The sequence below is a fragment of the Danio rerio genome, chromosome 11, assembly GCF_052040795.2.
Source record: "Danio rerio strain M-AB ecotype USA chromosome 11, GRCz13ab, whole genome shotgun sequence".
In the NCBI taxonomy this organism is placed as follows: Eukaryota; Metazoa; Chordata; class Actinopteri; order Cypriniformes; family Danionidae; genus Danio; species Danio rerio.
In genome coordinates this window covers 22,547,145-22,571,484 of record NC_141031.1, presented here as the reverse complement: position 1 = coordinate 22,571,484, position 24,340 = coordinate 22,547,145, and the positions used below count along the sequence as shown (strand labels likewise).

Here is a 24,340-nt window from a genome sequence, read left to right as displayed (position 1 = left end):
TTCCTTAAACATCTCATTCACTCTAAAAAATAGGATTTCCGTTTAAAAGTTTTTAGTAGCCATTTTCGTTTTTTTATTATATATAATGACTGATTTGGCAATGTTCCAAATCGTTAAAATCTGCACAGTTTCACAAACATGAAAAATCACCACATTCTAAAATAAAAACCTGAATTAAATAAATAAGGTGCATGAGACAAACAAATATTAATTACCAATTCTCCCAGTAAAACAACATAAATCCGACATTATTGTATTTATGATTTTATTTTAGCATGTTTGCTTTACTGCGTCAACAAATTTACAAATTTATCAAACATTTCTTTTTTTTACACATAGGTTGCATTTATTTATAAAACGCTTTTCCCTCTAGTCTACAAATAATTGCTTCATAGCCCCGTATGGCAGTGGTTTCATTAAATAATATTTTATTCTATTTTATGTACAATTCCTCGATGATGTTATGGTTTTCCCCAGTCCCGGGCATCTTCGTTCGTGTCGGTGGAAGATGTCAAAGCACCACAAAAAAAAAAAAAAAAATCGTGCGGTTCATCAGTTTCAGTCAAAATCTGTCGCGTCTCAGTTTTGGTGTCCTCTGGAAGAATCGTTTCCGCCGGATAAACAATTAGCGTTATCGTGCAATTTCCGTATGTGCTTTTTCAAGTCAAAGTTCCTGCAAAAGCCTTTCCCGCAGGTCCCACAGGTGAAGGGCTTCTTGTCGTTGTGTGTGTGCATGTGAAACGTGAGGTTATAGATCTGATGGAAGGCTTTGCTACAGATTGAACACTTGTACTGTTTCTCGCCGCTGTGGGTTAGTTTGTGGTTCTTGTAATTCCCTGAAAAAAGAACAAAATAATTATGTAAGTTTTTTCTCTAAACAGGTCAACAGTTCACAATTAACTTATATTTAACAGAAGAGTTTCACTTCCAAGCCTTCCCTAATCAGCACTTTCCACGTTGAAGTCAAGAAGTTGTCAAACTCAGTTAATATCACGCCGAGAACTGTCGACGTACAAAGGAGGTAAAGGTCTGTGTTTTGACCCGTATAAAATGTAAAATACAATGGTAAGTAGTTAGTAGAGATACTAATTTATCGTTTAAAATTGGTTACCTTGTTTCAGCAACTAACAATGATACAATGAAATTGAGCACGTTATTTAATATGTTGGCCTATACACAACAAATAGGTTACATATTTTAAAATATATATATAAAAAAGTTTTACCTTTTTGATGAAAACCCTTTCCACAAAATTCGCAGACGAATGGTTTGTATCCCGCATGAATTCGGATGTGTGTGTTTAACGTAGAGCTTCTGTTGAAAGCTTTTCCACACTGGTTACACTTGTGAGGTTTCTCCTGTAAACACAATTAATCACTTGAGAGCATTTTATTAAAATTAAAAATTTTTAGTGTTTATACATATATATTTTAACCTACCTGTGTGTGAATAATTTTATGTCTACACAACGTGCTGGCTTGTCGGAAACCTTTCCCGCATACTTTACACACGAACGGCCGCGCTCCTGTGTGTACCGGCATGTGGCGAGTGAGGTTATAGTGCGCGTTGAAGACCTTTAAAAGAATAGAAACTGCTTAATAGGCCTAAATAATCAGCAATTTATGTACTATTTTACTTTTCCCACATCCCATCAAAACCATTTCAGAATCCTTCAATTTACCTTTCCACAAACTTCACACGTGAAGTTCTTGGGTTTCCCGTCTGAAGAGCAGTTATTCGTCTTGCTGTGCGCTTTCACTCCATTCTTCTCCGTCAGGTTGTGGCTCTCCCGCACGATTTGGTCCAGTTGCCCGGGCAGATGCTCTTTATGTGGGTACTGAGGTGTGGGAAATTTCTCAGGAGAAACGCAAGCAAGTTTAGCGTTCTCCAACAAGAGGAGCTTCTGATGCGCGCTTATGGCTTGTGCTTGAGAGTTCGCGATTGCCGAAGAAAATAAATGTCCACTCAGCAGCTCAGACTGATAAGCAGAGTCCAGGTAATTGAAATAACACAAGGATCCGTTGGCGGGCATAGCCAGCGCCTGGTGTATCACCTGCGGTTTGATGACCCTGGTCCCTGGCAGCACCGAGTGCTTTATCCCCGCATCCGCTTTACTGCAGACGCCGCAGTTGGTTTTACACATGGCCGCTGAAGTGCATAATGCTCCCCTGAAATTAACTTTCCAGAACTCGGAATAGTTCATTAAAGCCTTGGCTTGCAGGTCGTAGCTGAACGGTTGGATCGGGATCATGCAGGGAATCGGTGAACACAAGCCGACCGTCTTCTTCCCTTCGGATCGCTCCTCCGCGGCGGCGGCTTTCGGTTCCGACGTCTTGGACATGATTCTGTCGATGGAAAAGGCCAGGGACTTGGGTGCAGCCGTGGCCCCGCTCCTGTCGTCTAGTCTCGGGCAGGACATCACTGTTTCCAGAGGAAGAGAGCTCGCCATTTCTACCCAACTTGGTGTGAGCATCGACCAGCCGCCCCGTCCTCTCCTGCTGAATTCCAGAGAAGCCAGGACACGCACCAGTTTAATAAGCACCTTGCTTTTACAATGTCATCCATTTGCATTTAAATGGCCATCCCCAGAACAATAGCATCCAGGGGTACCCGATTAATGCTCATTAACTAGTACACACAAAATTAACAGGACATTACAGAGCTCGTTAAGCAGAGAATAAGACAAAACCCCTCCCAGAGTGGATTCCTATTCAGCAATCTTACAGCAAACTTACGCCAGAGTCGATGTTGTAGTTTACCTTTTTCCTCTAAAGCGCACAGCAGATGTATTCAACGATAGCGGCGTGACTGCACTGTCACATTTTACTCGCAGACGTCCTCATCAGCGCGAGATCACTGTCTGGAGCACTTAGCTGACATCACTTGCTCTTGCTCTTATCAGGGTGACAAGGAAACGCCATCACCAGAACTGTCCCCTCTCTTACCGCTCATTTATACACGGCCACGGGGGTGGTATGCATGACAGATACTACAGATTATTATTTAAGTTTCTTGCCCCAAATCGTCACGTCGCGCATCCACAGCACAGTGGATGCGCATTCACATTTATGATCTGCGAGGTTCAGTTGGGGGGCAGTCACATTAATGAAAAATCAGTCATACACATTATTCTAGTAACTTTTTAAAAGTTTATCATATATATATATATATATATATATATATATATATATATATATATATATATATATATATATATATATATATATATATATATATTTTTTTTTTTTTTTTTTTTTTTTTTTTGACTGAGTAGGCATAGCATAGTGTCACTAAAAAAGTTTATATTATAGTGACAATTTATACATCACTTATTTATTTATTAATTGATTTTAGCACTTTATTTATTTTGTGTGTGCTTTTTACAGTGATCATTTTTACAGAAAATGTTTGGTTTAATAAAAACCCTCCGACCAGTTTCAATTTTCATTGCAAGTTGCTAATCCTTGTCACTGAAAATTGCTTTTCCATGCTGGTTTATACTTACTATTTGTTCAATTGAGAAGGTCCCATTTCCACCTGTTTAGAGAGCAGATTGCAAGAGCAGAACCTCCCTCGGATCCTATTAAACGTTTTTCCTCCTTCACCTATTCAGAGGAACCAATTTTCCAGCGCGATTCAGAGTTCAGCCCCGAAAGAAGCAGCTCTTTCACTTTTAGCCACTAAAGCACTGCGTGGAACCTGGTTTTGTGTTTTTCTGAAATAAAGGAAAGGATTAAAGCGGGGAAGAAAAGACTTAGCCTGGCCAGAGGTATAGCACGAAATGAAAAAAAGAGAGACCCTTTTAAAGCTGTATAAAAAGTTTGCCGGAATCCAGAGTTTTGTGTGCTTGCTACAATGACCAGTCGCCCTCTCGTCTTTTTAAGAGGGCCAGCTTGAATTCATTTGTTTGCAGACGATTTCACCTGAGACTCACAACAAATTATTACAAAAAGGCCGCAACTTGATTACTGAGAGGAGAATATGGTTGAAGCTGCTCACACAGCGTCGCCCGGAGATGTTGACTTAGCATTCCACTGATTGAAGCGTGATGACGTCTTCTAGCACGACTGCCTATGACAGTAATTAATTTGTTAGTGTTTTGCATGCAGTGAGCAGCCCATTGCGGATTGGCATTGATTCGTTTCTTCGTCAATTGTAATAGTTTTAATATATTGTAATACTAAAAGTTTGGAAACATGATTTATTTTTTTAACAAATCTGTTCACCAAGGGTGCATTACTTATTAAAATAGACCTAATACAGATTATAATTTCCATTCAAATAAACCTTTCTGTTTTAGTAAATATTAAAATGTAATTGTGCTTTAAAGCTGAATTTTCACATCATTCTAAAATTTAAAGTCACGTGATTCTTTGTATTATTGGTGCGCAATCATTAATAAAGGTTTTTATTTACCTAACATTGAAGACTATTACTTAGTGGAAAACTTTTTTTTTTACTCTTCAGTATTTATAAGTAAACATAAAGTTCAAAATAACAGTATTTTGAAATAAACTTATTTGTCAATTTATTATATGGAAAAAACTACTGTATTTTTTAAAATGGCAAGAAGCCACAAAACCAATAACAATCAGAAATGTTTCAATACTGTATTATATTGCACAAACAACCCAGAAACAGTTGTTTTTAACTAAAATATTATTTAATAATATGTATCGTATTTTGATCAAATAAATTCAGCCTATTAAGCAGAAGACAGTCCTCTAAATATAAAATAAAAAAAAATTTTTTTTGCTCGTTTTGAAAAATCCCTTTCCCCACACCTGCAACCGCTGCAGAGAGGGCTTTAAACAGGTTCCACTAATTCTACTCATATGCAAATGATCGAACTCTAATTTGAGTTTATTCAGGCTCAATTAGCGGCTTGTCTACACAATCAACATTGATCCTATTGCAGTAACTTCTCCATCAGTCCGCGAACACGTTGTGAAATTAGCTCGAAATCCCATTCAGCGGACGCGCTGGTCTTCAGAAAGCAAGAGGCAAAAGACGGAGCACGATTTACAAAACAAATTGCTTGTGTATTAAGGCGCGTTTAATTGTCGTGTAGAAAATACATAACTTTACATAAAGTTTGAGAATAAATCGCCGCCGTTAGAGGAAACTGGCTTTTTTTGCTCTGTACGGAAGTAGCCTATATTGCTTGGCTATTTTATACAGTAGCTTGCAAAACTTTTAGATCTTAATTGAAACAAAAATAACAGGTTGATTGATAAACAGCACGAATCTAATGACCAAAAAATGAGATACAGAATCTTTAAAAAATGTTTAGACTAACTAAATTCGAAGTGGGATAAATGGATTTCCAGCCTTCGGCTTTTTAAAATTGTGATGTTCTTCCGGTTTGAGTAAGTTTAAAAAGTTTAAAAAAATAAGAAAAAAATTTTTATCCATTGGACTAAATGAGCTTTATCTTAACTTTTCTTCTTCTCAATCACCCTTTTGATGCAATGATAGTCTTGCCTTTTCAGTAATCCTTTTGGCAGGCAATTTACATTGAATCCCCGCTGATTATTCATACTTGTTATGTTTGTATGTTTACTGTATATAAAATTTATGTAATAAGCAGTTTGATTGAGGCAACTCAATGCAGACATTTATCATACAGTAATATTTAGCTTACGCTATTCATTTATCCCACTTTACTTCACACGTTTATTAGATGTTTTATCATAATAATACTTTAGCAGCACTCAAAACTTCACCAATAAGGTTTATTCATATTCTACAGTTTTGTTCAGACATAAATTGCCTATTCAGCAAAAACTGTCTGGCTGAGGGGTAAATATATATCCTTATAAATATATATAAATATCTAAATAATAAAGTTTAATAAATATATACAATTTAATACAAAAAGGTTTTCAGCTCTATTGTAATCAATCATCTGGGGAAGTATCGAGATGACTATGGATATAGTAAACAGAACATCAAAAACCATGGTTTTATTATTATGCATGGCTAATTTTCAAAATTGGTGTGGAAAGGATGAGAGACATCCTTTATCATACACCCTCCAATTGTTACCATCAGTTCATCGATATTGTGTTCCCAGATGTGTAAGAAATAGGACAAAATGTCCATTTATACCTCTAGCAATTAAGTTTTTAAATTCCTCCTCTCTCAGTAGCAGTTGATAGCCAGTATACTAGATATTTATTTAGAGTAGGGGTACCATGTTTTTATATGATTTATGTATATAAATGTCATAGGTGAAATGTCAGATGTCTCTATGAGTGTATGCTGCAAATAAAATTTCCCTACAGGGACAAATAAAGTTAACTAACTGACATAATCAAAACTTTTTGGGTAACTCATGGAAACAAGCATTAATGTACAAATACATAAGTAGACTTCAGGTTTTAAAAGTGGTCAGTTTTGACATATTTACTTTTCTGAAGGCTAATTTTCAACAGGATTATGTTCTTGATCTCTATCCACTTTGTCTGATTATAACATGATTAAGTTTTTTTTTATAAATGACTCCATCTTTTACAACAGCAATGACAGCTTGTAAATCCCATTAGTGTTTTATATTAGGAGAAAAAACTAAAAAGTGTCTGGCCAACAGTACTGTGTACTTCCAGATAACAGACACCTGTGAACTCAGCAGCTTTATATTTCAGGTGCACTGAGATGCAGCACATTAATTGTGAGAATTACAAGACAACAGAGACAAACAGAAATATGGCGCGACACAAACACACCTCCAGAGACACATTGTGTCACACGTTGTGGCAGGAAACCCACCCTTGGGTGCATTTAGAGACTGATTCAATACAACGCTTGCAAACCATCTGTTCTCAGATCAGTCGAAGAGTCTTGATGAAAATTTAAATTTAGCTTTGATCTGTGATTCTCCAATGATACAGAGAAGAGATCTGTTGATTAGTTCACTTTTCCTCAATGTTGGTTTGAGTGAGTTTACGGATTACTTTCATCAATGTTTGGTAACACTTTACAATAAGCTTCATTAGTTGATGCATTTACTAACATTAACTAATCATAAACAACACATATACATTTATTAATCAAAATTGAACATTTACTAATGCATTATTAACATTCAAGTCCATGCTTGTTAACATTAGTTAATGCATCATGAGTTAACATCAACTAACAATGAACAACTGTATTTTCATTAACTAACGTTTATCAACATGAATAAATACTGTATTTTATATGTATTTGTATATGTATTTTATAATGTATTGTTCATTGTTTGTTCATGTTAGTAAATGCAATATTTAACATTAACTAATGAACCTTATTGTAAAGTGTGACCGAATGTTTTCTAAACGATAGCTTCATTTTGTCATTTAAGTGTTTGCTTCAAACATGTAAGTTAGATTACAAACTGCACAGATATTAATATGTAAAGTGAATTAGGTCTGAATCAGCATCCTTGTTTGCATTTTCTTAGTGACTTTTTGTTGTTATTGGTGAGTAAGAAATCCATAGTGTGGACTGATGTTTAACATAAACAGATCAAATGGCAGGGATAGAACATATCGGCATAATCATTATGACTGCAGGTGTCCACGTTTGTGATCATATAGGAATAATATAACTTTTTTGATTATGATATGAAAAAGCAAGGCATTAGACATATTTTGTTTGTGTGCTCTTTTATGAAGTCTTACATTAAATGTTGTTTTCAGTGCAGCTGACATTCTTTTAAAAATGTCTGTAACAGTTTATAGTTGTGTTAAAGCTGTGCTTTAATATTCTTAAAAGTTTTATCTTAAGTATCACATCAGAAGTAAGATAGTTTTACAGGTTTAGAAATTTGTTTTATTTTTTTCCAGAGATAACACTATCTTGTATTAACATTTCTTTTTTTATATATATTAAAGTTTGCCCATTTTTGCCAATATTTATTTATCTATTTATTAATTAATTTGTTTGTTTGTTTTAAATGAAAAATATTTCCTTGTTATCCAGCTAAACAAATATTATAGATTTAATAAACTATAATAACCCTGTAATAACTACATGAGGGTCAGTAAATGATGAAATATTCTTTAAAATATTACTTAATATAGTTAATTTGAAACTTTTAACCATGACTATATTCACAGTATAGCGCAGCCTCAATTGTAAACTTCAACCTTATTATATATATATATATATATATATATATATATATATATATATATATATATATATATATATATATATATATATATATATATATATATATATATATTGAAATCAAAATTTTTAGCCTCCTTGAATTATTAGCCCCCCGTTTGTTCAACACATTTCTAAACATAATAGTTTTAATAACTCATTTCTAATAACTGATTTATTTGATCTTTGCCATGATGACAGTAAATAATATTTTACTAGATATTGTTTAAGACACGTCTATATAGATTAAAGTGACATTTAAAGGGTTAACTAGACAGGATAGGGTAGTCAGGTAAATTATTGTTTAATGATGGTTTATTCTGTAGACAATCGTAAAAAATAAACTTGCTTAAAGGGGCTATTAATTTTTTTTAACTTAAAATGTTTTTTAAATAAAATTAAAAACTCTTTTTATTGTTGCCAAAATAAAACAAATAAGGCTTTCTTTAGAAGAAGAAATATTATTAGACATATTGTGAAAATGTCCTTGCTCTGTTATAATATATATATATATATATATATATATATATATATATATATATATATATATATATATATATATATATATATATATATATATAATGCAAAAAAAATGAAATCTTTTCAATATATAATATGCAAATGTTCAGAGATATAATATGTTCAGAGATGTCTACAAAGTCAAGCTGATTTGTGCTAAACTCTCAGAAATAAATAAGGGTACAAAATACATAACTTTACATTTTTATACAATTCTGGTGGACATTAGTACCTTTAGTGTACACTTTTGTACCTTTAAGGTTGACTTTTGTACTTTTAAGTTACTGTGAGTTACACATTTGTACTTTATTGGTATTAATATGTACATTTGAAGGACCTGTTAGGACCTTAATTTCGGACAGTGTTTTAGATTTATCATGCAGATTTGTTGGTGAACTGTCAATTTAATTCAGTTCAATTCATCTTTATTTCTATAGCGCTTAGACAATGTAGATTGTGTCAAAGCAGCTTCATAGAAGATTATAGTAAATTGAAACCGTGTCAGTCCAGTTTTCAGTGTTGAAGTTCACATACATCTTTTTTTCTAAATTCAACAGAAATGCTTACTTTGAGCAAACTTAGAGCTTAAACCAAGCCTCACTCATGTGGCTACAGTAAGACAAAAAGTATAGCAGCTGTCAAAGTTGCAAAGAAGTCGGTGAGCAAGCAGAAGAGCTGTGTTGTCAGACAGTTGCTGTGGACTGCAAAAAAAAACGTCTGTTGTTAATGCCAAGTCCTTTTGTCAGCCAGGACATTCCAGTAGTTTCTCACCTGCGTCTTGCTGCCTGTCCGTTCAGCTCTCTTCAGCTCCACACAAACTAGCTTTTTTACAATTGTGTGGTCTTGTCATAGCCTATCTAGTGCATGCTCTCTTAGCCAGCTCTTTTCTGTTCAGATTGTCTTTCAGCGCACCTTTCTTCTCTATTTTCCTTTTCAACGTTCTTTCAAGTGCTGAGCGAACCACTTTTGCTCCTGCTTCTATTTTTCTGACCCTTGTCCGTGTGCAGCTGGTTCCCCATAATGTGGGCTCTGAATGGCGCAGTGTTTTTTTCCAAAGCGCCGGGGACTCGACCGCACCTTTGATGCTTGGAGCGCAAGGTTTGAATGCTTTTTCCAGAACAATGGCCGAGGAAAGCCCGACAAAGCCGCGGGTGCAGGGCAACCTGAGTAACCCTTCTTCACCTTCCTATTCAGCATGCACGTCCCTCATCTGTCCACCAAATTAAATATGCTCCGCAAAATGCACAAGGGAATGTCCCCTCGGGTGTTGTGGGGGACGGAGGAGGCCGCGGGACGCAGACGATGTGTCTTGTGAGTAAGGTTGAACATTAACATATTCACTTGAGGCTGCTAAACAGGTGGATGGAGGAAGAATGGGAATGAGCGAGGGATGTGATTGCTGCCGTTTGATTGGCTGTGGAGAATGTGAGCTCATTGCTCTTAAGGGCCTGATTATCCACTTTAAACTTATTTACAGCATATTTGTGTTTCTTTGGGGATGTTTGGAGTTGTTAGACTTGCACATGACATCATTGGGTTAGTTCAGAATTACTTTACATGTGGAGCTTTAGAAAAATCGTTGTAATTGATGACAGATGCTTCTTACAAAGATGATTTAAAAGATTATCAAGTTATTGAATTATATACACTTTGTTAAAGTGTATATACATATTTATACATTTAATTCGGTAACCCAGCAGTTGGTTGTCTATTTTTACGCAAATTGATGGATAAAGTGTAGACAAACTGTTTTTGACTGCCATGGGTTGAAATAAATATATAATAATAGTAATAATATTATTGTAACAGTTTTGTTTAAAAAAGGCAGAGGTTCAGTGTTGTTAATATAGTTTTCCCTGTAAGTTAGGCCTAACCTTTCAGCCATGACTATATTCAAAATATACCACAACTTCTACCTTATTATAAATATATAGCAGATGATAATTCAGAAGCTTTTAAAAATGTTCCCATTTAAACACAGGTTCCAAGCTTTAGTATTTACATCAATGATGCCTTGATTCTAAAGAACTTTTAAGTGAAGAGTTCATGAATGCTTTTTAGTCTGAAAAAAAACAAAAACATTTTCTAATGTAAAGAACCTTTTTTGTAATGTAAAGCTTGTGTGAATGTTTGTCTTGGGCCATCATTGTCAATGAAGAACCTTCAGTTTTAAACGTGTTAATCACAAAACAAGTAAACCAGGCATTCCATTTTTCAGATTGCTTGAATTGCATCAAGTCAAAGGGCGGGTGTAAGAGGGAAGGCACAGTGAGATCCCAGCATAAGCCCATTCACAAGGCCAGATATGACACACTTTATCCTCCTCTGAGCCATTTCTGATTAAAGCAGGATGATGATGATCATGATCATCTTCATCTCTCTTTGTTTCTCCCTCACTCACTCATTCCTATCCCGACGGCTCTCCCATGAGCCGAACATAATGTGAGATTACTCTAAACATTAAGCTATTCATTTCACGGAAAAGATCAAAAAATAATAATCAGGCGCGTTGTTCCCCGCTCCTAATGCGGAGATAAGAAATATAAGAGGCTTTGAATTGTCCTTGGTGCAGGGATCTGACATCTACCTGTTTACTTAGACACTGCCATCCATCCAATCCCTCCTCTAGAAGCACACGCGTCTAGGTGAGAGTCGTGCTCGGTCGCGTCACCGCGCAATGACATCTGCTCGTGAAAGTACGCACGCTGCGGGCCTCGAATTGAAACGTTTAAGCCTAAACCGATGTTGGCACACAAATGTAATCTCGAGCCCTGCGTTTGTGTCTGCGATTTCTGTTTTTCATTCGTTCTCGAGGTCACACGCTGCGTTTGAAGCCTCTCCCGCGCAGACGCAAGTGCGAACCTGGGGCCAGTTCTTGTTGCGCCGGTCAATTGGAGAATCTTTTATTTGGATACACTTATCGTTCCTATTTCCTAACCTGATTGAGGCTTAAAAGCCAAAGCAGCTCAGATCGTGCCAGAATAAATCTCCTTGCCTATTAATCTGTCGCCGGGTCCTCTCCCTCTCAAAATTGTTGCATTGCGGCGGGATTTATGAGGAAATTAAATGTATGATATCCTAGCCTTCTCTTACGGCGCTCCGCGAGCATTTCTGTCCTCCACTGTTGATTACAGTGAAATCAGCGGCTCGGAGGAAGCGTACATTCCGACAATTAGGTCACAGCGGCGGCCGCGGGAACATATTCTGGCGGCGGGCCTCACTCATTTGTCTTTCCCTGCCCTGTGCCCCCGCGCCGAGACACACACCAAATTGTATCCGTGGCTTCGGATCGGAAAGAGTAAGGAGATGAAAAGGCAATTTCCATCTGCTAGTTAAAGCTCCTCCATTCTTTTCTCTGGCTATGAACGCGGCGTTATAGCTCGTAGTATATGCTCCAGGGGGTTAAACGAAACACTTCACCTCCGTTATGCTTAACAATCTGTCGGTTGACACAGTGAAGTCTGCTATTCAGACAGAGCGCATGTAAATAATGAATGGTACATTAGACAGTTCTCATCATCAACTGTGTCCTTACAGGTCATAAAGAGGAGAATAATGTGTTTGTGAAACAAAATGTCCTTGCTCTTAAACTTAAACTCAAATATTTGATCTGATACATAATTTTGGCCATTCAATAATGAAAATAAAAAATTAAACCATCTCGAGGTTAAAGTAATGCGAGATTAAACTTATAAATGAATAAAAAATTTAAGGATAAACTCATTTAATTTTGAGAATCAGTCAACCTGTTCAACCACATTTCAGCATTGAAAATAAACTAAAATATATCTAATTTTGTTATTAAATATCCATATGAATAATTAGAATGTAAGATCACAAAGGTGATTCCTTGGTGGGTGTTGCATATGTTAAAGCTTCCACTTGTTATTCATATCTAGCATCAGGGTGTAATTTTTTTCCTGACATCCTGTCTTGGATTTTTTTCACATCCTTGGAGACTTGTTTTCGAAGAATCCACATTATTATAAAGATATTCCATCTTCACTTAATATGCAGCAGTATTAATAACTAATCCCTCACATTCATACTTATTGTCTTGAAGGCCAGACTGATTTGTTCTAGAAATCTTCTATGAAAAATGTTAATCTGGTTGAGAAGATCTGCTCTGCGTCATCTTTGGTCAGTCAATCTCCTTCTGTCCTACAGCATACAGGCACTGAAGATGAGCTATGTCTTAATCCCAAAATGTTAATCTCAGACTTTTTCCTTCTTGTTTTCTCGAGTGGGTGAGGGGAGAGGTTAAATCGAGGCTGAAGTATTGTGAGATTCACTTATACTGTAAATACTGAATGAAGCTGGTATGACAAGAGTTTCAAGCTTTCAGTCAAAACACTGTACGTATATGCCAGGACAGTGTTGATGCCAATTTGTAACGCTTTTGTTAATAGTAGTCTAAAAATCTTGCCTTTTAAAGGATTAGTTCACTCCAAAGTCTGTTATTAACTCACCTTCATGTCATCAATCCCCTGAGACATTTGTTCATTTTCACAACACAAAATAAGATATTTTAAATTCAATCTAATTGAATCCAATTAAAGACAGCAAATGATCCCTATTGTCAGTACATTCCGTGTGACTTCAGAGTTTCAACTGTAATCATACAAATCTCCAAGAACACTTTTGTACGGCAAAACAAAACTGTAAAAATGACTGTGTTCACCAAAATCTTCTCGTCCTCCCCAGGTCATCAGGGTGCATGTTTACAATGGGCAAAACAATGTACAGCCAATTAAGTGAGCAAAGTAACACACAAGCAGCATATTGCCCAAAGTAAACATGCACTCTAATATGATGCGGGAGGTTAATAAAGTCTTTTTGTGCCGCACAAATTTGTTCATTGAGCTCTGTATGATTACAGTTGAACCACTTAAGTTACATGGAATCTTGTTTGGTTCCTTTTCTGAACTTTGAACATTTACAGATTGTTGTTGTCTATGGAAAGCTCTCAGATTTCATCTTAAATATCTTAATTTGTGATCTGATGATGAATGAATATTACAGGGGATTGAACGAATATCTCAGGGGATTGAACGATACACGAAGGTGAGGAGTATTTAAATTTTTGTGTTAAGTAGCCTCTTTTAAAGCCCTTTTCAAGCCTCCAAAAATTGCGGTTATCATGCAAATGAACAACCAAAATGCATGAAAAGTCCATTCAGAAATTAATTAATAATTCGGGGTTACCAATATTACAGTTTTTCCTCAGTGGTTTTTGGTACATTTCTCACAACACTATTTACATTTGCAATCCATTTAATTCATTTCTCAAAACATTTAGTACAAACTGCAAAACCTAGCTGATAACCTGCAAAAGCATGTCACTTGCTCAAAATGTAGAGCATTATTAAACTTAATTTGTTTGTTTGAATTCAACACAAATAAATTGTTTGCAACAGTTCTACATGCAACACTTTTTTCAGTGTACCTCAAAAGTAACGTATTCCTCAAAAGCAAGTATTCATGTCAATGAAAGTGTCAAGGTGAAAAATACTGACACCATTTTACTCTGACAGTTTACTCTGTAATTTTTTTCCAATGCAAAAAAGTCAGATTTTGGTGACACTTCCTGAAAATGCTCAAGACAGCACTATATACTATTTGCACAGCCATTTGAAAACTACAGTAAAGTCAGGCATCACTGCATTTAGTGAGGTATCTGAGTACAACTCACTGAATATGTATGTTTCACTTTTTACTGCATATGCTCTCTGCAATTCTAATCTATTCACAGCATTGTGCAAAAGACTAAATACATCCTTATTTACATCAAACATAAATTTCCTTTAGGCTGAAGCAGTGGCGCAGTAGGTAGTGCTGTTGCCTCACAGCAAGAAAGTCGCTGGTTTGATCCTTGGCTCAGTTAGCGTTTTTGTGACTAGTTTGCATGTTCGGATTTCATTATGAGTTTACTCTGGACATTTTCAATGCAAAAAAGTCAGATTTTTGTGACACTTCCTGAAAATGCTCAAGACAGCACTGTATACTATTTGCACAGCCATTTGAAAACTACAGTAAAGTTAGACATCACTGCATTTAGTGAGGTATCTGAGTACAAGACACTGAATATATATGTTTCACATTTTTACTCTGCATTTGCTATTTACAATCCTAATTTATTCACAGCATTGTGCAAAAGAATAAACACACCCTTATTTACAACAAACATAAACTCCCTTTTGGTTGAACTGTGCACAACTGTAAACAATATTGCAGTACATATTGGACCTGAACCTGCAACATACACAGGTCAGTAAATCATTCATCAAATTGTTCTATTTTAAAGACCTTTTCAGACAAATAAAGTTTACAATTTTTTTTTTATAAAGTTTTGCTTGACCGATTTTGACATCAAGTTCAAAATTTTTGTATGTAATGACTCAAGTATGAAATGTGGACTATTAGTTTTATATGGAATGACTATTCAGCATTTACAAGTTTAGTTAATTTTGACTGACATGACATAAGCAAATGATAATGTTATAAATAGCAGAGAGTTGAATGAAAGCAATTGATGCACGTCCGAAAGCATTTGCAATTTGTCGAAAGGAATGAAAAACCGCTACTAGGATGTGAACAAATGACTAATTGTTTTGAGAAATGCATGACCTGTAGTGCAAATGTAAATAGTGTTGTGAGAAATGCACCAAAGCGACTGAGAAAAACTGTAATAAAGGGACTAAGCCGACAAGAAAACGAATGAATGAATGAATGAATTAATACATTTCATTTGGGTAGAGCTGTGCACAACTGTAAACAATATTGCAGTACATATTGGAACTGAACCTACAACACACAGGTCTGTAAACCATTCATGAAATTGTTCAACTTGTTCTCAAAAGATTGTAAAAATGTTATAAAATTAGCTTGACAGATTCTGACAACTTGTTTAACATTTTTGTATGTAATGACTCAATTAATGAAATGAGGACTGTTAGTTTTATATGGAATGACTATTCAGGATTCTCAAGTTCAGTTAATTTTGACTGATATGACAAAAGCTAATAATAATGTTATAAAACAGCAGAGAGTTGTATAAAAGCAATTGACACATGTCCAAAAGCATTTGCAATTTGTTGGAAGGAATGAGAAACTGCTACTATGATGTGAACAAGACTAATTGTTTTAAGAATAACCTGTTGTGCAAATGTAAATAGTGTTGTGAGAAATGCACCAAAGCCACTGAGAAAAACTGTATTATAGTACCGATATAGCTGGCCATTGACCAACTATTTTTGAATTGATATGATAAAGGTTTTCACTATTAAGAAATGTATTTTTGTGAATTTAAACTTGTAAGAAATATATTCTTGGTATCAACAACTGAAATTTAACTGCAACCTGTGGTAACAGTAAACTAGGGAAAATACAATGAACTAGCTGAAACTTAAATTATGATGCAAGGGCATAGGTTTGCACTTGACATTGGTGGGGACTGGTGTATACAATACATGTTGCATAATGTTCATGTGTTTGGGAAGCGGTGCCACTCATGGAGAGAATGTGATTGAACCTACTCTGCTTGTCTAGGTTAATAATGACAGCACAATGTGTTGTGTATAAAATTATTAGTGAGGAAATTTAAATAGTTGATGGATATTGGTGGGGACATGTCCCCTCCATCCATGCTAAATCTACGCCCCTATCATGATGTCCCGTATCATATTTCTGCAAGTGATGGCATCACTGTTCAGAAATGAATGTTTTTACTAGTGTAATTATAATTGCTGATACCAGAAATGCAATATAGATGAAATTAATTTTTAGATACCAAAAATTAATATTTGAGCCATTAAAAACATAATGAATCAATAACATTCTGTGAATGAATAAAATTCAAAATGTCATGTCATACAAACACCAGTTATTCTGAAACAACTTGTTGAAATTGACAGAACGAGAAAGAGGTTTAAATTTCTTTCAAAACACTGTCATGAATCACCAAAGACGGTATAAAATGCGAAACCACCAAAATATTAGTATCACAGATGACACTGAATAATTAGCTATCTATTTCTTATTATTAGATCTCAAATTAAGAGCAATATGAGCTTGAAAGTAGAATTCAATGAGCTTTACGTTAGACTTCCACAACCAACAGCTAGTTTGAGTGTGAAAAGCCTTGGTCTGACCTTTATGTACAAGCAAAAAACAAAGTAATGGTTTTATTTTTTATTTTTATAAGCCCAGATTTCTGCATTCCAGCTGTGGGTGTACATAAGGCCGAAGCGAGATGAATCCACCAGTTACTTTCCACAAAATCAAAAGCTTTCGGATAAGATTTCTGACAATTGAGACATGCAGCTACTGCACAGAGGGGGATATAAAGCACTATATACACAAAAACAACAGTGGCAATGATGAAAACCTGTAAGCGTTTAGAGTCAATCCAGACAGAAGGTTCGTAAATGCTTTGTTGAAACAAAACGAATACAAAAGAAAGCTTTATCGTCATTCCCCCCACCCCCCAAATACAGAATAAATATATTTTTTATATTTTAAAATAACGCATGGCTTAAAAACATAAAAAAAATTATTGACGTCAGTTTAAGTATATCACAAATAAGCTATATTGCCTCTCTAAAATACAGCTACGAACAGATCACCTTACCTAACTTGTTAAAAAAAGGTGTAAAACAGATTGTGGATATTAGACATTTTGTCGAGATGAATATATAAACATCTGAACAAGTTAATACAATCATATCAGTTAGCCTACACTCCAAAAAAAGAAACAAGTCTATGCACAGTTATGTACCATTACTGTATTTACAATACGTTGAAGAAGCGGCAAACGGATTTGCATTGAACGGGGACACGACAAGCATTTTTCCATATCCATCTCACACAACATTGTTTACGAATGATACTCCATATTGCTTAGAAACACTTAGGAATGAATTTCAGACAATTTGCTTTCTTATATATATTTTTTTTATCTCAAAAAACTGCAACAGGTTGCTTTAATCCAACTGTGGATCAAATATGGACAATTTTTGTAGTTAGGTCAATAGCAATATTTGGCATTTGTGTCCATGGATCACAAAACCAGTCATAAGTGTCACTTTTTTTTTTTTGGAAATTGAAATATATACGTTGTCCAAAAGCTGTTTGGTTTGTTAGAAGTGGACAATATTTTTATAATTGGACTATTACATATTTCTAAAGCAACTTTAATTTTCTAAATCTGGAATCTAAAAATAGAGAAAATGCATACACTATATATATATATATGAAACAACACAATTCTTGGGATTTCATTGGGACAACTTAATTTTTTTATGTTCAATTTACATAAATTTGTTAAAAAGGGTTGAGTTAACTTAACAGTGTATTACTAATAAAACCTTATGTTTTAATAGATTATTGGTAGGAAATGTCTTCAACTTGATCCTTATTTAATTTTCAAATTATTTTTGTCATGAAATAAAAAAACGATAATTCTGACTCAAACAATGCATTTTTTTATATTCCCACAAATATACACAAAAAAAATACTGCTGCTTGTTCAAACTACCTGTGTAAAATGAGCTGAAACAAAATAATTATTGGACTTTGTGTTGGGACAGCATAAAGAAATTGTGTTGGTCTCACTACGCTGTAAAAAACAATTACTTAAAAAACTTCGTAAACCCATATCCTTAAAAACGACATGTTGATTTTACTTAGAAAAGTTAAGTCAAGTCAATGGTTTAACTCATTTTTTTAAGTAAAATCAACTTGTCATTTTTAAGACAATGGGTCTACTTTATTTTTTAAAATAATTGTTTTTACTGTGCACTGTTAAAAGCAATTACTTAAAAAGTGAGTAAACCCTATGCCTTAAAAATGACTTGACTTAAGCAATGTAAGTATTTCAGTTGTAGCCTACAAATGTTAAGTTGACTTAACTTGATTTTTGTTAAAATTATGCACATAGTTTATTTACTTAATAACTTCAATCAGTTTCAGGCAATCAGTTTAGTCACTTTTTTCAACGAATCGCTTTTTACTGATAAGGGGAGTTGTAGTTTTCAGCATGTTCTGCGTGGGATTGAATTAAGAGAGGGAAATATTGACAATAAAAGTAATCTGAGGTGTTTTAAGTTAATAGATATACAGCTTAGCTTAATTAGCTAAAATGCTTTGTTGCTTTGCTCAACGATCAATATCTGTCCTAAAATTAGTTCTGATTTCAGTCTGTGTATGTAACTCATGAAATCTGCTTAAAATGGCTCTTATAATTCATTTAGGATAAGAGACTTCAAAATGTGCGACACATAATAAACACACATGCTATAATCAGACTTTTGAGTTTAAGACCTTTGAGTTTAAGTTAAATAACAATACAAATGTATTTAAACTTTTATTTGATAAAATCATGTTGGACCAACTCAATTGCATTTAATTGTGTAAATAGTTTTTTAGTTTGTGCTAAACAAATTTATTGGATGGAAATCCTGCTCTCAATTAAATTGAGTTCATCCAATGAGTTATTTTTTGAGTGTACCCATGCAACATACTCAAAAAAATTAATAATTAACAATTAAAAAGTAATAATTGCTGCTTGTTTAAACTACTTATTCAAAATGAGTTGAAATAACAATGTTTAAGTATTTGTGGCACAACTTAATTGTTTTATGTTTCAAGAGTTCACACTTAGCTGATAATCAATAAAGCGTATTTGGCATGCTGTCCCGGGAGAGAGCCCTGAGCTCGTAATATCCTCGAGCCCGGGGCTCCCTCCCGTTAGAAGGGCGAGAGGGGAATTCGAGGTCAGGTAGGTCTCGAGAACTCCCCTGCTGGTCACCGTGAGAAGTGTAAACTCAGGTTGTATTGGGTGATAATTTGTTTTAGTCGATTGCTATGGTTTATGTTTTTGGACGGTGGGAGGAAACCGGGGAACCCGGGGAAAACCCACGCGAACACGGGGAGAACATGCAAACTCCATACAGAAACACCAACCAGCCCGATGGGTTGGACTAGCGGTGTTCTTGCTGTGAGGCAACAGTGCTAGCCACTGGGCCACCGTGTCGCCCGATCAGAAAAAGTGGGAGGATGTAGGGGTGGAAGGGGGGAGCTTCAAGACGAAGATAACTGGAGTGGAAAACTCAGGTTATTTATAATGCTTCCGTAATCATCTAATAGGGCTGATTACGGAGCTAACAAGGAGCCAGCCGTGTTGATTATAAGCACGTGATCCTCTCGAAATTAGTTTATGAATAAACCACACTTAATACACTTAAAATGATTAAGTTAACTTAATTTGTGTTGGAAAAACTTGAATGAGTTGTGTGGAACACAGCATTTTTTACAGTGTGATGTTGCAGAACACTAGAGTTTGAGCTTGCAAAATGTAAAAATGGATGGGATTAAAAAAGACAATGAGACAAAATACAAGCGATTGGTCCATATTTTACATTTCTGTACAGAGAGGTCATGTTTTGATCTTAGATTGGGCTCAAGTTGTCACGTGATGCTATTTCGCAGGTCAGAGTTCACCAAGCTTGAACTGCAACAGCGAACTGCCAAACGTGTTGCATGAGTTTGCGTTTCTGGTGTGTCGCATTCGCATGCGTATGAATGGAAGTCTATGTAAAGAAATGTGCAGTGTGACTGCAGCCTTAGACTGGTTTTGAGGTCGAGGATCACATTTATTAATATCAATATGTCAAAAATTGACCCAAATGTGGCTTGAAACAACCCAGAATGTTTTTGAAAAGTAATTTAAATTTAGATTAATATGTTGTTTTCATCATCTAAATGGAGATTAATAAATTGTTGTGTCACTTCAATTGAAATTGGTCTCTTGTCTGTCATCAAACATGACTTTATCAACATCCAGACCTGTACGAGTGATGGACAGTGGTGTACATGCATTATTTTAGGCCACGATAACCGTGGCTGTGACTGAAGTGTCTCCAGCAGGATCTAGTCGTCTTCTTCATCACTATCTTTCATTGATATCCCCTGCATCCCTCCTTCTCTCACAGATGCTGTGGCCTCTTCTAGAATCAGCCTGTTTCTCACAGTCTCGTACATCTTGCTGTTCAGAGTTGAGTCTAATACGCCTTGCAGTCGGAAATCACGATACTTTTTCTGTGTAAACAAGGAGAATTGTGGATTTAGGTACATCTAGCTCAATTTTCCTTTCATTACTTATAACAGTAATAATAGTCATGACATTCTTTTATTAAAACACAATCCCAATGTTTTAATTTCAGAAGAGTTAAGAAAGCAATATTTGGTGGAAAAAAAATGTTCACAACAAATGAACACTGACCAACTGTCATTTTCTAAAAATATATATTTTTAAAATGCTCTAAATGATAATATTTTGAATACTTTTGATTAATTAAAATTAATTATGAGTAGAGTTGCACAGATTTATTGTCCAATAATTGGTATTGGCTGATACTTTTTTGTGAAACTGGACTTTTGTTGCAAACTATTTACAGTATAGGAGCTAAATTTACACAAACAAATACAATTTTGTTCAACTTAATTTATTTGTTTAAATTCAGCCCAAATAAATTGTTAGCAACAACCTACCTTGAAAAAATTTAGTAAATCCCATGTTTTTTTTTTCAGTGTAGTAAGAATTGTATTTCTAATATCAACTGAATTTTAACAGCATTTAGCAGTAAACTAGGGAAAATACTACAAAATAGTTGAAATTTAATTGATAACATCAAGAATCTGATTTCTGCGACTGATGTTGTCATTGTTCAGGAATGAACATTTTAACCCGGGGTAATGTAAATGCTGATAATAAAAATGGCATTGTATGATATTCAATTCATGATACCAAAAGCAACATTTAAAATAGGGAAAATGTAATAAGTAAAATAGATAAAAATCTATGAATGTCAACGAATGAAATTCAAAATGCTGTATCATATAGAGAGCATTTATTCTGAAACAACTTCAAGAGAATACATTTTTCTGTTTTTATTTCTTTCAAAACACTATTGTTATTATAGTTTCAAAAGAAAGTATAGTATCTGTTTCATATTGTTGGATGTCTATGAGCAATATCAGCCTGAAAGTGGGATTTTGTTTACATGAGATTTACAACCAATAGCTAGTTTAAGTGTGAAAAAATAAGTTTATGTACAAGCGAAAAACAAAATCATGAGGTTTTTGTTGGGTAAGCCCAGATTTCTGCATTCTAGCTGTGGGTGTACATAAGGCTGAAACAAGGTAAATCCACCAATTACCTTTTACTAAATCAAAAGCTTTCGGATTAGGCTGTTTCAAGCCAACTCCTCGTGACATGTAGACAATTTTTTAATTACAAATTTAACCCAACATTTGGGTCCATATTTGACATTTATTAATATCAATATGTCACTATCTGACAAAAGATGGCTTGAAACAACCCAGCATCTAATAACAGTATTTTATACAGAATAAAATAAACTTTACTCAAATTTTATTTCTAATAAATCCAGAAAATCCAAATAATTTTTAAATGGTCTCTGTTTTTTTTTTTTTTTTTTCAAACTTCAAGAAAAGGATATAATCTTTTAAAAAGTTTAGGGACATCACTCAGATATGCTGATTTGTTGCTAAAGAAACATTAATGGATAAATTATGTGATTACAAATTATTCACACAATGGCAGTAAATTTTTTTAAATGGTTCTTGATTCTTCCTTTCATCTTTCTAATTTCAAAAAAAAAAAAAAAAACATTTCATAGCTTAATCACAGTATAGAATGAACATATAATTATTATGCTAACTCATTTGTGAACAATGGAATTAAGGAACAAATTATTCCTGCACTGTGAAACCCAAAAAGTTAAGGTAACTCAAACCGTTTGAAGAAACCAATTGCAACAAAACATTCAAGTAAAAAACTAATCCTAAAGAGTATTGTGACCTTAATCCATTTGAGTAAATGAAGTAATTAGAGCACAGTAAAACCAAATAAATGAAGATAACTCAAACTAACTGAGTACTGTAAAACCCAATAAATTAAGGCAACTTAAACCGTTTAAGGAAACCGATTGCAACAAACCAGTTGAGTTTAAAAAACAACAACTAATCTAAATGAGTACTGTGAACTTACTCCATTTAAGTTGAAGTAACGAGGTTACATAATGAGGTTAATTAACTTATTACCTTCAACACGGAGTTCAAAACTCTTTTCAAATAAGCAGAATTAACTTTCAGTCAATTTTGAGTTAACTACACTAATTTCATTTGATAAAGTTGACTGTTGGGTTTTTACAGTGTAAGATTATCAAATTAACAAGCAAGTTAGATAGAAGTTATCTAAAAGTAGTTCAAAAGTAGTCAGGGTACAGTAACTAAAATAAGATTGTGTTACAGATTACAATGATTTCATCTTGTTATTCGAAATCAGTAACACAATCTAGATGACTTATTTACCCGTAAGGTATTGTATTTACCCATAACTTTATTAATATAAAAGAGCAACATTTAGACCAGTAGTGAATAAAATAATTAAGTAATAGCTTAATTTAGGATTAATCTCCAACATGCTAACCTAGTTTATTAATTGTATTATTATTTTAATTCCTAAAGATAATAATCACACACATGCAAGTTTTAATAACATTTTAGAACATATATGAATTTTGGTAATGGGATTTAAAAATACAAGATTGTTCTGTTACTTATTTATGAAAAATGCCATTTTTAATGTAACAGTTGATATTCTGATATGATAAATAAATATAATAAATAAATTCGAAAAAAAAAACAGTAGTCAGTAAACCTAATCTATTACACCAGATTTCAGTTTTACCCTTCAATTTGTCCATCAAGAAAATCGTGACATACATCCACACACACACATACTATACAAATGCACAGAAATAAATGTGTAAAGCCATACTAGGAAATCCTGCTGATCTCGCTGAAAGAAAAAAAAAAACTGAGCACAAGCAGAGACTGGAGAAAGAAAAAAAACTGCCTTCATTCAGCTGATCCAGCTCTGAATTTTATAACAGTTGTTTCAAGTACCTTTGGTGCAAATACTGTAACAATTACTTCCCGCAGACATTTTTGAATCTATATCTGAAGTTATTTCAGTTCCTCGTTTCAGTGGTCAGTGACAGTGTAGTTTTTACCTTCACAACTCTGATGAGGATTTTCAGCTGATAGACGTGAAGTTGCAGGTCCATGCGGTCTGTCAACCACGTGCCCAGGAGGTTCATTGTGCTGGTGTACCATTGCTGAAACACAAATACATGATTCTCCAGCAAACACAGACACACAGAAAAATGCTGCCACACACAAACACGTATCTACAGAAACACAACACAAACACACAAGCACTGTATACAGTAGATTTAAATCACAATGATGAGCAAATGAGCATTGATTTAGTACAAGATCTAAAAATAATCCTTAACCTGATTTACTACAACTCTAAATTGACTATTTTACTCTTCTTGACTGTTTGTGTACGTATGGATCAAAGACAAAAAAGCCATCTATGTGGAAAATCGTTCCTTTTTTATAATAAGAATAATAATTACATTTTTATAGCGCTCTTTTGGACACTCATAGCTTTGCACATTTTTGGGGGAATCTCGTCATGCACCACCAGTGTGCAGCATCCAGCTGGAGGCAGCAGTGCCAGACCACACCACACAATTTTATCCAATTTTAAATTATCTATCCGACTTTAATGTCT

General features: G+C 34.5%; 3 protein-coding genes across 25 annotated transcripts in view; 1 reads left to right on the top strand and 2 right to left on the bottom strand.

Annotated features, from left to right (window-relative positions):
* cep15 (centrosomal protein 15) overlaps positions 1 to 24,340 on the top strand; it is a 76,143-nt gene that overhangs the window by 13,025 nt on the left and 38,778 nt on the right. The window contains exon 6 of one of the 3 annotated variants that reach the window (XR_015502521.1): positions 20,664 to 20,799. The exons of the other annotated variants lie outside the window; for them this stretch is intronic. The gene's annotated coding sequence lies outside the window, so the exon portion shown is untranslated. The remainder of the gene's footprint in view (positions 1 to 20,663; positions 20,800 to 24,340) is intronic. 3 annotated transcript variants of the gene reach the window in all.
* On the bottom strand, positions 249 to 2,928 carry fezf2 (FEZ family zinc finger 2). Of its 5 annotated transcripts, none has more exon segments than NM_131636.2 (5): positions 249 to 836; positions 1,226 to 1,358; positions 1,440 to 1,574; positions 1,682 to 2,498; positions 2,760 to 2,928. In NM_131636.2, coding segments are annotated over 4 exon segments (1,317 nt in total). In that variant the 5' UTR covers positions 2,474 to 2,498; positions 2,760 to 2,928; the 3' UTR covers positions 249 to 579.
* cadpsa (Ca2+-dependent activator protein for secretion a) overlaps positions 16,855 to 24,340 on the bottom strand; it is a 246,296-nt gene continuing 238,810 nt past the window's right edge. For all 17 annotated transcript variants that reach the window (XM_087273547.1, XM_087273529.1, XM_087273530.1 and 14 more), the window contains 2 exons: positions 23,772 to 23,876; positions 16,855 to 20,769 (listed from right to left, as the gene is read on the bottom strand). In XM_087273547.1, coding sequence (XP_087129673.1) covers positions 20,602 to 20,769; positions 23,772 to 23,876 — 273 coding nt within the window. In that variant the 3' untranslated portion in view covers positions 16,855 to 20,601. The remainder of the gene's footprint in view (positions 20,770 to 23,771; positions 23,877 to 24,340) is intronic.

What these genes read in the sequence shown, in the direction of transcription:
- fezf2 (XM_087272783.1), bottom strand. Translation starts at nt 2,473, where the DNA reads ATGCTCACACCAAGTTGGGTAGAAATGGCGAGCTCTCTTCCTCTGGAA. An exon ending in ATAAAATTATTCACACACAG is followed by an intron (nt 1,359 to 1,439) that starts GTAGGTTAAAAT and finishes TTGTGTTTACAG; the next exon opens with GAGAAACCTCACAAGTGTAA. An exon ending in AAAGGGTTTTCATCAAAAAG is followed by an intron (nt 837 to 1,225) that starts GTAAAACTTTTT and finishes TTCTTTTTTCAG; the next exon opens with GGAATTACAAGAACCACAAA.